Source organism: Aulonocara sp. 'chitande type north' Nkhata Bay, linkage group LG15 (assembly GCF_057382095.1).
Source record: "Aulonocara sp. 'chitande type north' Nkhata Bay isolate Kocher_YH1m ecotype deep benthic linkage group LG15, A_spYH_male_GT1.1, whole genome shotgun sequence".
Classification (NCBI taxonomy): domain Eukaryota; kingdom Metazoa; phylum Chordata; class Actinopteri; order Cichliformes; family Cichlidae; genus Aulonocara; species Aulonocara sp. 'chitande type north' Nkhata Bay.
The window spans coordinates 22015503-22030565 of record NC_141358.1 but is presented as its reverse complement, the minus strand read 5'-3'; the positions used below and the strand labels follow the sequence as shown (position 1 = coordinate 22030565).

At 38.2% G+C, this 15063-nt stretch overlaps 1 protein-coding gene and 1 pseudogene across 2 annotated transcripts; both read left to right on the top strand.

The window, feature by feature from the left end:
• The first annotated feature begins 3414 nt into the window (after window positions 1-3414).
• Window positions 3415-6933, top strand: LOC147313017 (uncharacterized). The gene is made up of 8 exons (XM_086264503.1): window positions 3415-3668; window positions 3750-4079; window positions 4199-4438; window positions 5028-5114; window positions 5216-5244; window positions 5353-5409; window positions 6535-6628; window positions 6794-6933. Exons 1-8 carry the CDS (start codon window positions 3608-3610, stop codon window positions 6931-6933), a joined length of 1038 nt encoding a protein of 345 aa, XP_086120629.1. The 5' UTR covers window positions 3415-3607.
• Window positions 6934-7972: 1039 nt separating this feature from the next.
• On the top strand, window positions 7973-11629 carry LOC147313016 (uncharacterized; annotated as a pseudogene). The gene is made up of 6 exons (XR_015125126.1): window positions 7973-8050; window positions 8232-8567; window positions 8696-8961; window positions 10397-10495; window positions 10669-10758; window positions 10848-11629. The product of XR_015125126.1 is annotated as an uncharacterized LOC147313016 (transcript).
• The last annotated feature ends 3434 nt before the right edge of the window (window positions 11630-15063 follow it).

Genomic DNA, 15063 nt, shown 5'->3' with positions numbered 1-15063 from the left:
ACTCTAGAATTGTCACCATAAGCGCTGCCTGTCTGTTTCGTATGAGCATAACAGTTCAGGCTCGGCTGTGTTGCATGTGTGTCAAGAAAGAAGCAAGCATGAAGAAAAAGGAAGTGTACCTAATAAAAGAAGGAGGAAAGGAACAAGGTTTATCTGGCAATAATTAATACATTGGGAAATAAAAATTAGCAGAAAAAACTTGTAAGATTTCATTTTATTTTTCTGATTCTAAATGTTTGGTATTGACATCCAAACCATTATAAAGGCCAAAATATAATCTCAGTAAACAGATGAGTAGATTAAATAATAAGTGTAAGTAAAAGCAATAATAATCTGCCATTACAGTTTTTTCTGATTTCTTAAGCACATTTTTTGTAACTATTGGCTAATTTTGCAAAACTCTTCACACAAATAAGAAAACCTGTCACCCAATAATCAAAACATTGTAGTTCTCTTGCAAAAGCAAACACAGCTAGATTAACTCTTCACACCTTCATAAAAATGGTGTTTCCGTATCAAACAGTACACACAAGCCATCATCTACTAAGCACACAATGCACCAACTGCACACTGATGGTATGAATACAAAACACATCTGGCTTTTGCTTCCTCTGTGCACAAGGTAGGCTATGTCAGTTTGAGCTCATACTTCTGTCATAGATCCATAAGCATAGAGGGATCCAAACTTCAAGTACTGGTGTTTATTCAAACACATCAAAACAAACACAAGTGTTTATTTCCAAGTATAGGATTATTTGCAATCGCCATAATGACTATATGGGTTACTTGGTCTGCAGTGAACATGCTTCCTCTGCCCCCAGCATCTGGTCATCTAGCAATTCTGTAAAGTAACAATTTCAGTATTTTTACATCAATGGTATTGGTGTGTTTCTCATTGGCATATGGCAGTGCTACAAATCTTTGTGCGAAGTGACTGTACTAACCGATTCTCATTTCAAGATGTCCTTATGGTGCTTGCTACAGTGTAGCGGCTCGAGTTAGGCTGGACCCGTTGGCCAGCTACCCTCAGGGTCATTCCACGGTTGATTACATGGTCCACTATTGTAGCTCTGATGTCATCAGCAATTCTATTTCTTACTCTTCTTACCCTTCCTCTCCCCCCCTCCTCATCTTCCTCTCCCCCCTCCTCATCTTCCTCTTGCTCCTCCTTGTCCTTGTCGTCCTCTTCATCCTACTTCTTCACCTCCACATCCTCTTCCTCGGCCTCCTCTACTTCTCACTCTTTCTGCTCCCTCCATTGTACTCCGCACACACAGCTTACCTGTATTATAGTGCTTAGGCTGATTGCAAAGTGAACTAATTATCTAAAAAAGTTTTCACATGTGAAAGTGTGCCAGACAGTTGGCAAATTAGTGTTAATGATAGCCATACATGTGTATACTTTTGCTAGGAGTGTGTTGGAAATTTGGTAATTGAGTGTTGTGCAGTGAATTGTGCCTACAGTTTTGCAAAGTGTGTGTTACAAAATTGCAAACTGAGTGCAAAGCAGTTTTTGTGCTTTTAGTTTTGCACACTCAGTGAGTGGTTTTGCTATAAGTCTGAATAGTTTTAGAGATTGTGCTACAGGAATCACAGTTAGGGTTTAAGCATTCAGAAAAAACTGTAAATGTTTTTATTTTCCATAGTTTGTTCCAATAACGGTATAAATTTGTCTTTCTTTTTTTCCACAGTGATTAATTTGCCTTGTTGCCATTTTTATTGACTTCAGCAACATTGTGCAGGGGAATTAGAGCATCCATTTGCTGTTGCTATATGTGAAGCTAGCCTTAAAGGCAACTGATGACGGGCTTTCTGTCTCCCATTCAGTTATCCACTCATCTCTCTTAAAGTAGAACAATCTTGACTCAGGATAAAGAAAGAAAAACTCCAGACGTGTGAACGGCACCTCCTCACGACACATCCCCACGTTAACAGTACATCAATCTGACCCCGCTCCCTAAAAGATCATCGACTGCGCTTCAGCTTCTCAGTTAAGCTTGTATGTAGTGAAAAATCTACCGTCTACAGTGGTGAGTGATTATATTAAACAAGGGTTTAAAGATTGTGTGTACTTTTTATAAAGAGGGTTAAGAAGTGGATGTCAATGTTATGTGACATGAACAAGTTTCCATTAGAGCACTGAAATACCAGCTGTTTCGATATTAAATTTGCCTTTAGGAATTAATCTGTAAGTGCTTGAAATGTAAGCTTTATTTAACGTTGTTTTGTTGTTGTTTTTTCCTAAAAGAATTATCCGGTTTTTAACATACGGATAAAAGGCACTACTGTTCAACGGAAATCTTCATTTTGTGGGCTATTTACTGTGGCATCATTTAATTTGAGTTTTAGTGGGAATTTTTTGTATTTAACTTACGTTAAAAATGGTCAAAGTAACTTACTCTTTTTAACGATATTTGAAATGGTCGCTAGCAGTTATGTTCTCGCCACTGCCTGTTACCATTATGGGTGTAAAGTATGGAGGACCACAAGAGCCACACACATTGAAATAAAGGATTCTACTTAAATGATGAATTGTAGAACAAATTCTGCATCTGTGAATTCATTTTAACTAATTTAACCCTCTGAGGTCGCGGGACGCGTCAAAATCACATGACCAGTTTAAGAGGACACAGCTACAAGATGCAGCACGTCAGAGTCTCCATTTCAACTTGGGTCAAAAGTGCGGAGTTCAAGCTATATACCAGTTTACCATGTCAGCCAATCAAAAAAAATGATAAGGCAACATGTGACATTTGGTTGTTTAGGGAGAAGGGGAAGTTTTTAGGGGTGACACCCGCAACGGACAGCGGGCGAGCGAAAGAAAGAGAGAGAGCGAGTTTTCATATGTGAGACATTAGTGACGTTTAGCGTGTTTGGAGGCTAGAGTTAGTTTACCTGCTCTGTTATGGTAACTGTCTTGATTAAATAATATTTTTATATTTTTAAAAGCATATCAATTAACAAAAACATTAAAGAGTGTTTGAGAACGTTTATCCAGCCATGATTTGAAAGCATATAGCCCACATTTTAACAGACTGGTGTAGCAGTGAAGATGTTTAATCTGCAGTGAAAGTAATATAATAAAAGTCACATGTTGTACCAGCTGTTCCAGTGAAAGGTTTGTCCCATTAGCTTGTCTATATACCTTTTAAGTTACATTTCATCAAACAGTCCTGAGAATCCACACAAATGATCTTTTTATATATTACAGTCCAAAGTGAATGCAGATGGTCTCCTGCAGCTTTAAAATATCTAAAGGACACTGAGTGTGGAAACGATCTGTGTTTCTCTTTTTGGTCATCATTAAGTGCTAAAAATTCTGCTGCTGATGTACTCACATTCCTACTAAAAGACTTCCCTTTTGCTTCTCAGAGGAAAAACTATTTCAGAAATGCAATGAGGAACCAACACGTGTTAGAGCAAGAAAGAAAACATCTTATCTGTTACAGCTTGGACATCAACAGCAGATAGTTGTCCTCTTCACCTGGCCCTCTATATCAGCATAATATTAGCATAAATCACAGGAAGTGGACACAGCATCTCTACAAGAAGGACTATTTCAGAGATTAATTTTTAATGTGAGAAACAGGAAGGAGAAAGACGGAGAATGGCTGAATTCAGGTGGATTCAAATGTTTTCATCAGTGATACTAATGCTTCAATTGTCAGGTAAGAATATTTAAACGTTTATAAATGAGATTACAAAAGCTTAGTTTGTTGACATTATTGATTTTATTCTTTTCTTCACAGCAGCAGCAGCTGACTACTCTGAGTTTATTATCAGGGATGAAGGTGAGGTCACTTTGTCATGTGAAAATGTGACAGATGATCAAGATAAATGTGACAGAACTACCTGGCTCTTAAGTCAGTCAAATAGAGCCGTAGTAACACTGTTTGAAAACGGGAAGATTCACCAAGGGGTCAAAAATAAATCAGACAGACTGAGTGTTACAGCAAAATGTTCTCTGGTTATAAAGAAGCTCACAGCTGAGGATGTTGGTCAGTACACCTGCAGAAGGTTCAACAAATCAGGACAAAAAGAAGGTTCAGACTCTGTAGCTGAGCTGTCTGTTGTTAACCGTGAGTATTTCCATCATAATGTTTTCAGATTATTAGAACATCAAACTGAAACATTACAATAACTATAACTACAGTGATGATTACTGTAAATGTTATTCTTGTTCTCTCTTTTTTAACAGTAACTGAATATAAGGATGATGACACAGTGACATTGAAGTGCTCTGTGTCCACATATAAAGAATGTAAATACACTGTGAAGTGGCTCTATGGTAACAAAGACCTGAGGATGTCACAGTCTGCCTGCAGTGTGACCTTTGCAACATCTGATCACATTTACACATCCAAGAACTCTGAGATGTTGAAGTGCCAAGTAGCACATGGTGGAAACGTGCAGGAGTTTATCTTCAGTCAATCTTCTGGTCAGAGAAGGGATACGTAAACATTTCAGTCCTTACAATAACTTCATCCTGTTATAAACAAACAAAGAACTTTTTTGGGGGATATGATCATAGAAAAAGTGCTTGTATGATTGGGTGAATAAGGCGAGTTGTATAAAGCGCTTTGAAGTCAGGTAAAGTAGAAAAGCACTGCAAAAGAAGCACAATTTAACAGACTTCAGAAGCCCGCTCCTACCAACAGTCAGCGTTGGATTCTTATACACGATACACTTACTTCACTTCAGCAAGTTCCCAAAAATAAGCTGTAAAAGAAAACATCCTGTGGAGATGTATTAATGGAAAGAAGGAAAAGGGGAAGTCAGCTTAATGAGGCTGCTGTTCATTTTCTGTTCCAGTTTATAAAAAAGCTTATTTTTTAAAAAACATTTCTGTCAGTGAAATAACATTATAACCAGAACAATATTTCTTTGTTGGTCATTTTAAGCAAATACAATGATCTTAACCGAGTAATTTTATACAACCTAAAACACATTTGATTTTTATACATCAGGATTTTAAAAAGACAAGAACCTGCAGACATAATGTGTTTAATGTTTTTCTTTTTCTTCAGGTGTGTGGAAGTTTATTGTTGTAGCGCTGGGGTTAACAGTACTCATAATGAGTGCTTTCATAGGCATCATATGGAAGAGAGTTAAAGGTGAGAGCTTTCACAAGACTGAGCTTTCATCACCAGGGAGACTGCAGAAACCAGGATGGACTTTCATTCTAAAAGCTTGAATTGATTTTTCTCTTTTTCAGAACACAAATCACAGATGAATGAAAATGCTGTGAGTTATAACACTTTCATGCTATATACGAGTAATCAGTCTTTCTCACTGATGTGATTATAGTCTGCTGTGTTTATGAGGCTTCTTTGTCTGTTTTATTTGTTCCAGGAACTCAGTTTAAACCCTGCAGTGACTCTGTCTGCTCCAGGAACCATTCAGGACTCTGTGAGCTCAAATACTTACTCACCACTAGGGATGGGTATCGTTTAGGTTTTATCCGATACCGGTGCCAAATCGGTACTTTTGAAACGGTGCCGGTGCTCAAACCGGTGCTTAAAGAATGGAGAACACAAAATTGGTCCAAAAACCTCTCATGTTCAGCTGGTTTTTTGTAAAAAGATAACAATGTTAGCCTTTTCTGCAGCTATGGGGCATATATGGTATCACTCTTGGCTGGAAGCAGTGCTTAAACAATGGAAAAAACACAAACTTTATCCAAAAACCTCTCATGTTTAGCTGTTTCCCTCTTTTTCTTTGGTCATTTTAGCCTTTTTGGCCAGAGTGAAGGGAGTATCTGCCATCAAACAAGAAGACAGCCGCATGTACCTATGATGATGTTTGCTAGCTCACCTTGCCTGCATTAATGTAATAACGTGGTTAGCCTACTCAATGTAAATTACACACGAACAACATTAAGCTACTCACGCAGAGACGAACGGCTGCTGCTGCTGCCATCATCATCCTCATCATTTCTGCTACACTGGCAGTGCTAGGGGCCAGGACTCTACTCTTCGTGTTTTTGGGGATGTTGCTAACTCCGGGTCTGATAACAGGCACCACACCCGCAGTAGATGTGCTCGGTGTGAGGTCTCGCAGCAAGCTATCAAATACAGCGCATTTCTGGCCTTTTAAAAAAAAAACGCTATGCGTCGCCAGGTATTTCATCGGATTTGATGTGTTACTTCCTTTGACAGTATCACATTATCAGCTTAAAGCACTTGTTGCAGGCTGCTGAGTTTGCATATTTTGCTGTGAAGTACAGCCAGACTTTTGACCGCTTCGCCTTGGGCATTTTTAATCTGTAGCTCTGCTCTAAAAGAATGTACGTACCTGGGCCCGCCTACTATCCTCGGAAACGTAAAATGATTGGCTAGAATCTAAAGTGTATCACAGCTCAGGAAAAAAAAGCACCGAAATAAAGCACCGAAATGTGCGCTGCTTTTCGGTCTGGTTACTACCGTTTATGGCACCGGACACCGGTACCCATCCCTACTCACCACTTGTATTTGTTCTCCCATATGTTGAATCTAAGCATTACTGAGCAGTCTCTATGTTGTCGTATCTGTGCAGGCTGAATCTGAATACGCTGTTCCCTATTCCTCCATCAGCTACACTAACAACACCACCAGTAAAGCTCAGGTAAGCTGTCCTGTTGGTTATTCAGGTGATGTCAGTTAATAACAATAAAAATTCCCATGAAAGAGCAAGGTAAATGTTGATATCTGAGTGTTAAGAATAAATATTAAGATTATAATACTATTATCATATCTGCCTTACCCTACATTATTATGGTCTTAATTATTTTGTTTTTTGTGTATTCACTCTCAAGTTGTAGGTCAAGATGATGATGAAGATGATGACACAGTGACCTACATCACCATGAAAAGTCACATCACTTCTGCTGCACCCTCCAGTGATCCCAGCAGCCTCTATGCTGCCGTTAACAAACCAGTGAGAGACACGTGTTGACGAAACAGCTACAGCTCATACAAGCTTTCTTACGTTACACTGGTTATGGTTGCGCTCAGGCCCTTTTTAACCTGTTATTTGTATCAGATTGTGTAAAAATGTTTCTAATAGGCTTAAGTTCTCCATGTTTAACAAAAAGGATATTATACTGCTCATTTACATTTCTAACACAGAATGTTGCACTATGTTTTATCCATAAATTGTCTCCAGTTTGACAAAGTTCAGAATTTATTACTGTAGCAATCCCTTTATCCAGAAGGGGGTGCTGTATATTCATTATAACAAAATGTGAAGCAGTGGAAGAAATAATCTAACATCCTCAGACATAATAAAAGTCACATGTTACATCAGCTGTTTCTGCTTGCAGTCATTTAAACATCTATATCTCAGAACTGTTTGAGTGTGTGTTTCAAAGCTGAATTAGTTAATTATTCCGTATTCAACAATATAGAATCACAATGGAAAACATCCTGTGATTAACACTCCTCTAAATCCCTGTGCTTTGTGAAAATCATCTCTTTGGGATTTATGATTTGTTCGTCTCTGTAAACTTTTCGATTGGACAAATGGGAGAGAGGGGTTTCACCCACTCAAGATGCATTTCCTGCTACTCCCTCTGCTCGACGCAGCAGGAAAACTGTTATTGCACCACACAAGGAAAAGAAAAAACATGGTTTTCAAAGTGTGTGCTGCTTCTCATTGCAATTGTATCTGTGGCGTCTGATACGAGCCCTTTTGGTTTGGCGGTGTGCGTAAACTCTGAGCATTATGATTCAGTTTCTCATATTGCAGAAGTAAATAAAGTAAAGTGGACAGGACAACCAAACCTTACTTAACTATCTAAGAGATGAATTTTAGGAGTCACTTTAACAACAACTGGCTGTTAATAAATGAGGAACATGAAAGCTGTGACAGTCTGGTTGTGTAAGAATAATGGCAGAAATGTGAGAAAGAAAGCTGAAAGTCATAATGAGGAAGTCATAGATCGAAAACTACAGGAAGAAGACACGCTTATGCTTTAGAAGCCTGAGAAGAAAGGAGAGACTGAGAGACATGATGGTTACATTTAGATGGATAGAAATGTTTCTGTTCTTTGTACTCATGCTTCAGTTTGGAGGTAAGGATGATTTTTACACTGTACATCGTCTTAGGATTTGAAAACTAACTCTTTTTAATTTTAGTAATATCATTTTTATTTAGCACACAAAGCTGTGGTGTTTCTGTGAACAATGAAAACTGAGTTTGATGCACTCTTGAAAAATGTAGTGTTAACATTTTTGATTCTGTCATGTTCTCAGGAGTAAATAGTGGAGATCTTTTGCTCTCCTTCACTGTCAGAGATGGAGATAAAGTCACTTTGCCTTGTGAAAATCTCATCAACAATCATCACAACTGTGACACTACTGTCTGGCTCTTCACTGATTCAAGAGGCACACCATCAGTAGAGCTGGTTTATCTTGGACAAATCAAAGAAAAAGCCAAATCAGACAGACTGAGTGTTACAGCAGAATGCTCACTGGTTATAAAGAAGGTCACAGCTGAGGATGTTGGTCGTTACACCTGCAGACAGTTTAGAGGCAATCCAGGGAGACCGCAAGGTCCAGATGCTGTGGTTTATCTGTCTGTTGTTAGTAGTGAGTATTTGCAACACTATATTTTTGAGCTCAAACCATCCTGTTAGAACAACATGCTGACAAGTTACATTTTGAAAAAAGGAAACTTATATTTATTTGGTATTTCTCTTGAATTTCATCTTCACCAGTGACTGAACACAAGAAAGCTGTTGAGGTGACTTTAAACTGCTCTGTGTGGACATATGGACGGTGCAAACACAAAGTGAAGTGGATCCATATCAGTGAAGCTCTGGATAGAGATTACTCAAATTTAAAAACATCGGAGTCTTCCTGCTCTGCTACTGTGACATTTCTGAATGATGCATCACTCATATATCAACTTATGACTTTAACTGTAGCGTAACAACAGAAGGAAAAAAAGAGCAGCTTTTTACCTTCAGCGCTCAGTCATCAGGTAAGAAACCAGGAGAGATTCTGAAGAACCTTTCAAAATAACTTTGCATTAATCTGACTAATTACCTAAAATATCCGCTCATTTTATTGATCTGAAGCTTTACAGTTTTTTCTGATTTCTTAAGCACATTTTTTGTAACTATTGGCTAATTTTGCAAAACTCTTCACACAAATAAGAAAACCTGTCACCCAATAATCAAAACATTGTAGTTCTCTTGTAAAAGCAAACACAGCTAGATTAACTCTTCACACCTTCATAAAAATGGTGTTTCCGTATCAAACAGTACACACAAGCCATCATCTACTAAGCACACAATGCACCAACTGCACACTGATGGTATGAATACAAAACACATCTGGCTTTTGCTTTCTCTGTGCACAAGGTAAGCTATGTCAGTTTGAGCTCATACTTCTGTCATAGATCCATAAGCATAGAGGGATCCAAACTTCAAGTACTGGTGTTTAGTCAAACACATCAAAACAAACACAAGTGTTTATTTCCAAGTATAGGATTATTTGCAATCGCCATAATGACTATATGGGTTACTTGGTCTGCAGTGAACATGCTTCCTCTGCCCCCAGCATCTGGTCATCTAGCAATTCTGTAAAGTAGCAATTTCAGTATTTTTACATCAATGGTATTGGTGTGTTTCTCATTGGCATATGGCAGTGCTACAAATCTTTGTGCGAAGTGACTGTACTAACCGATTCTCATTTCAAGATGTCCTTATGGTGCTTGCTACAGTGTAGCGGCTCGAGTTAGGCTGGACCCGTTGGCCAGCTACCCTCAGGGTCATTCCACGGTTGATTACATGGTCCACTATTGTAGCTCTGATGTCATCAGCAATTCTATTTCTTACTCTTCCTATCCTTCCTCTCCCCCTCTCCTCATCTTCCTCTCCCCCCTCCTCGTCTTCCTCTTGCTCCTCCTTGTCCTTGTCGTCCTCTTCATCCTACTTCTTCACCTCCACGTCCTCTTCCTCTGCCTCCTCTACTTCTCACTCTTTCTGCTCCCTCCATTGTACTCCGCACACACAGCTTACCTGTATTATAGTGCTTAGGCTGATTGCAAAGTGGACTAATTATCTAAAAAAGTTTTCACATGGGAAAGTGTGCCAGACAGTTGGCAAATTAGTGTTAATGATAGCCATACATGTGTATACTTTTGCTAGGAGTGTGTTGGAAATTTGGTAATTGAGTGTTGTGCAGTGAATTGTGCCTACAGTTTTGCAAAGTGTGTGTTACAAAATTGCAAACTGAGTGCAAAGCAGTTTTTGTGCTTTTAGTTTTGCAAACTCAGTGAGTGGTTTTGCTATAAGTCTGAATAGTTTTAGAGATTGTGCTACAGGAATCACAGTTAGGGTTTCAGCATTCAGAAAAAACTGTAATTGACTGAATTTAGTTTCCTAATGAAAGGTCCACTGAATTTTATTCAGGTGAGAAATCAAATACTGCAACAACAATAAAATCAGAAACTACAACTGGAAACACAACAAAAGAGCTGGAAATCATGGATGATTCAACAAAATTACAAGGTAATCAACAATATTCAGCTTTTTTTTTTCAATATTTCTATATTTTAGAATGAAATGTTTTAATTTCAGATACATGTTTTTTTTCCTCTGTATTCATCTACATTAAAAAACAAAAACAATCAGAAAATGACATTTAAAATATTATTTTCATGCTTTTCATGCTCTGTCTCCAGGCTCATGCTGGTACAGGCTCATCATAGTGCCTCTGGGTTTAGCAGCACTTATAGCAGCTGTTGTGGTCATCAACATCTGGACAAGAGCTGGTGAGAATGTTCACACATAAGCAAGAAGGGTTGATAAACCAGACATGAAGCTCTGAAGAAGCACGGGTTTATGATTTTGTATTTTACAGGTGTGTAAAGATGGTGAACAATGAAAAAGTCCAGTCTACTGAAGTAGCTTGACCAACCCTCCAGCTTCTATCAGATCTCACTGATCAGCACATCAACAAGCTTTATATTTGCACGAGGAGCAGAAGCTTTTAAAAAGAGAATCGTTGTTTTTGCCTTAGTCACAGTTTGGACAACAATTTGAAATCTTGATATGATCTTTTTAGAACCACAGTGACTTTTCTAAAATACCTGCCTGCATCAGCGGTAAAAAGCTCTTTCTCCTTGTACTGTGTTTTTTGGAGGTGTACATTGTTATTCATCAGTTTTCAGCAGGCAGGGGTAGCTTTTGGTGGTTTTCTGGACCACAAAAATAGAAACACGTTTGACATGTTGTTTTCTCTTTCTGCAGAAGCCTCCTGTACAGCATGGTTGTTGTAAAAAGAAATACACATACAAATATTTTTCTTTTACATCTGCATTTGCTGATCATTTCTGAATTTGAAAAACATGCTCTCACTATTATTTCCAAAACACTCCTGTTGGCACTTGGGTAATAGGCACTTGGGTAATCTTGGGTAATAGATTTCAAAGCCATTTTTCATTTCTTTCTTTTTCAGCTGCAGAAAGTTAGTTTAGAGTTTTGAGCTTAGTTTTATGAGCCTGAGCCTGGATACAAAGTCATTTGTATGTGGTCGAATCTGGTCTGCGCTCAAATGAGTTTTGATTGATGATGATGTAATCACACACACTGTTATCTTTAATGGATTTGAACATAATGCAATCTTTAAAATAAATAAAAATTCTAAGCAGAAAGTCTATTTTGCATCTCTCACTTCAGTCACTTTTGGTGTCTTGTTTCCAGTCTTTAACTCTCATGTTATTTTAAGAACAACCACTTCTACCTGTCCCAGTTCCATAAGTACACTCTATCTTCGTTCATTTCTCTCCTTTGAACTCTTTGACAACCCTTCCCAGCATCCTGTGACTGGTTTGTGCTTTCATGACTACAAATGTAAATTTGGATTGGATTTTTGCCCTATCCTGTTAGCTTCTCTATTTGACTTTAAAGTACATTTAAATATGCCATTCAGCCACAACTTTGAGACCTGCCTGTCACAGTCAGGCTGCAAAGCTGACTGTGTGAATAAAGGAGGTGAACCCAAGCGCAGACACTCTAAAACAAAACTCAAGCTTAACAGAAAGCGAGACGTTTATTAAGGCTGGTAAGACATTGCAAAACAAAAGGCAGAGGTGATGCTAAACAATAACCTAAACTGGGGAAATTAAAGATAAACATAAAAAACCCAAAACATGACGTGGATACGTGATACGTGACACATGATAGATGGAACATGGTGGTGCAAAGGACAAAAGACAACCTGACACTGAACAAAGTAGGACAGAGGACTTCAGTACACACAGAGATAATGAGGGGATGTGGAACAGGTGGGAACACAGCTGGGACAAATCAGACCTAACGAGACAAGGAACACTGCACATAGGACAGGGACTTTCACAGTAAAACAAGAAACAGAGTGGAATCCAGACATGGCAACACAAGCTTGACAATATGAACAAGAAGACAAGAAACATGACAGACTAACACAGATGACTTAAGTAAAACATAAACTAAACTTAAGGTAACCAAATGATAATCCTATTACATAACATATTTAAAGGAATAACTTAAAGACTCAAAGCACTGCCCAAAAGCTTATCTCCATCTATACAAGGACAAGTGACCTCTGAGGAAGTTAGAGGAAGCATGACTTCATCTGTGATATCTGAAACAACTCATTTGGACTGTCTGCAGTGTTTATGTGGCAGCTTTGTGTATCCTATCTCATGTCAAGGCTTTCATTGGGGAGTGTGAACATTTCATTCTGTGGATTGCATTGCTCTACTGAAAATAAATCTCTTGTAAACTGGTTCATTCATTATAGAAGGTGATAATTTATACTTTGCATGTCCCACTTCTAGTAAACTTTTCCACTAAAAAGCATAATTGGATACTGAAATGTTTAAACATAAAGAATCATTCATCTTCTGCAGCTTTAAAATATCTAAAAGACACTCTGTGGTTTTTTGACCTGTGTCTGGTCGTCATTAGAGGTTAAAACCTGCAGAGTTATGCTGGGGCTGTCGTATCCACATTTGCACCAAAGCACTTCCCCTTCAGTTCTCAGAAAGAGACACTTAAATAAGATGTAATGAGTACCAATGAAGTGACAACAGTTGAGCCTGTGAGTTTGTTGTCTCTGCACATCTATGCAGATTAATGTTTCTACCCTGTTGGCCTTACTTTCAGTCACGAATAAAAAAAGAGAGAATGAAATTTACAGTAATCTTCCAGTTTGTGTTTTAATGAGACAGTCTGAGCTGAAAATTATATGATTGAAATGTTTACTATTAACAACATAGGCATGAGCCACAAAAAAAAAACAACAATATGTTGAACTTTCTGAAAGTGTAATAACCAACACCCTCAGCTGTGAGAACAGTTTGCTGTTACACTTAGTTTAAATGTCTAAAGGACATTTAGTGTGTGAAGCGTCTGTTTCTGACGGTAACACTTCTACATTCTCACCAACTCTGCCCCTTCACTTCTCAGAAAAACAACACTTCACAGACACAGTGAGGGACCAACAAGTATCAGAGCAAGAAGACATAATCTTACCTTCACAAACGGACAGTGGGATTATCATAAGTCACTGAGCAACATTCGGCTGTCTGTTCTACGTGCTCGTTTTAGTTTTACAGAGTTTGATGGCCTGCAGTGACCTTTGACCTCTTTAATATTGTTTCGTTCCCCAGCCATTTTATAAACAACAGAAATTGTCAGAGAAAGGACTTCCTGAACAGTTAGCGTGAGATAGTGAGATAACAACCACAGGAACCGCCACAGGGAGCACAACTTTAAAGTCTGCGACTGTCATTACTGTGAGAAACAGGAAGGAGAAATACCGAGAAGCATGATGGCTGAATTCAGATGGATTCACATGTTTTTATCAGTGATACTAATGCTTCAATTAACAGGTAGGAATACAGATACGTTTATAAATGAGATTACAAAAGTTTACACTGAGGACATTATTATTATTATCATCTCAGCAGATTCTGAGTTCTATGAATGTATTACCTCACTAATAACAGGGAAGCTGATACACTTATTTTTCAGAAGCTCAAGAAGAAAATGAGAAAAGAGAGACTATGAGAAATGATGGTTAAATCGATTTAGCTTAAAGTGTTTTTATTGCTGTACCTGTGCTTCAGTTGGTAAGGATACATCCAACATGTGTATAAGAGAAAGATTTAAAAACATTTCCAGCTCAGTGCACTAGTGAAAATGAAAAAGATACAAATGCATACATGTGTGCATAACTGTGCAAAATTATCTGTGCTCTGACATGCAGTGTTACCTTTTTGATTCTTTGTCGTGTTCTCAGGAACACTAAGTGGAGATCTTTCACTCTCCTTCACTGTCAGAGATGGAGATAAAGTCACTTTGCCTTGTGAAAATGTGATGAAGAATCATCACAACTGTAACGCTATCAACTGGCTCTTCATTGAATCAAGAAGCACACCAGCAGTAGAGCTGGTTAATCATGGACAGATCAAAGAAAAGGCCAAATCAGACAGACTGAGTGTTACAGCAGAATGCTCACTGGTTATAAAGAAGGTCACAGCTGAGGATGTTGGTCGTTACACCTGCAGACAGTTTAGAGGCAATCCAGGGAAACAGCAAGGTCATCACAAGCACAACAAGAGAACAAGAAAACAATCCATGATGCAAAATTAATCCAAAACATAATAAACTCAAAATACTGGGTCCAACGGACACAGAACCGTGACAGCTACATAGTACTTCAGTTAGAGTCATTGACCTTTTTTTTTTTTTTAAACAATGTCCATATCTACTCCACTGATTAAAAAGGAGCATAGCCTCGAATGAATAGCCAATTATATGACCCTTGTCCAACATTTAATGGTTCAATTCATTGCCATTTTTTCCCCATTCGCAGTTTTTTACATATATTTTATAAATTAATGTGCACAGTTTGTGTTGTTAGTGTCTTTGTTAATTATCCCGTTTGTCTTTTAACCCTAACATGAAGCACTTTAGTCTTTCAATCAGTTTTTGTTTTCTCGATCTTATAGAATATTTCTTACACTTAAACACAAAACTTTAGGCTGCTTTGGGGATGAAGAGCCATACAGAGAGGAATTAGGCTAGTA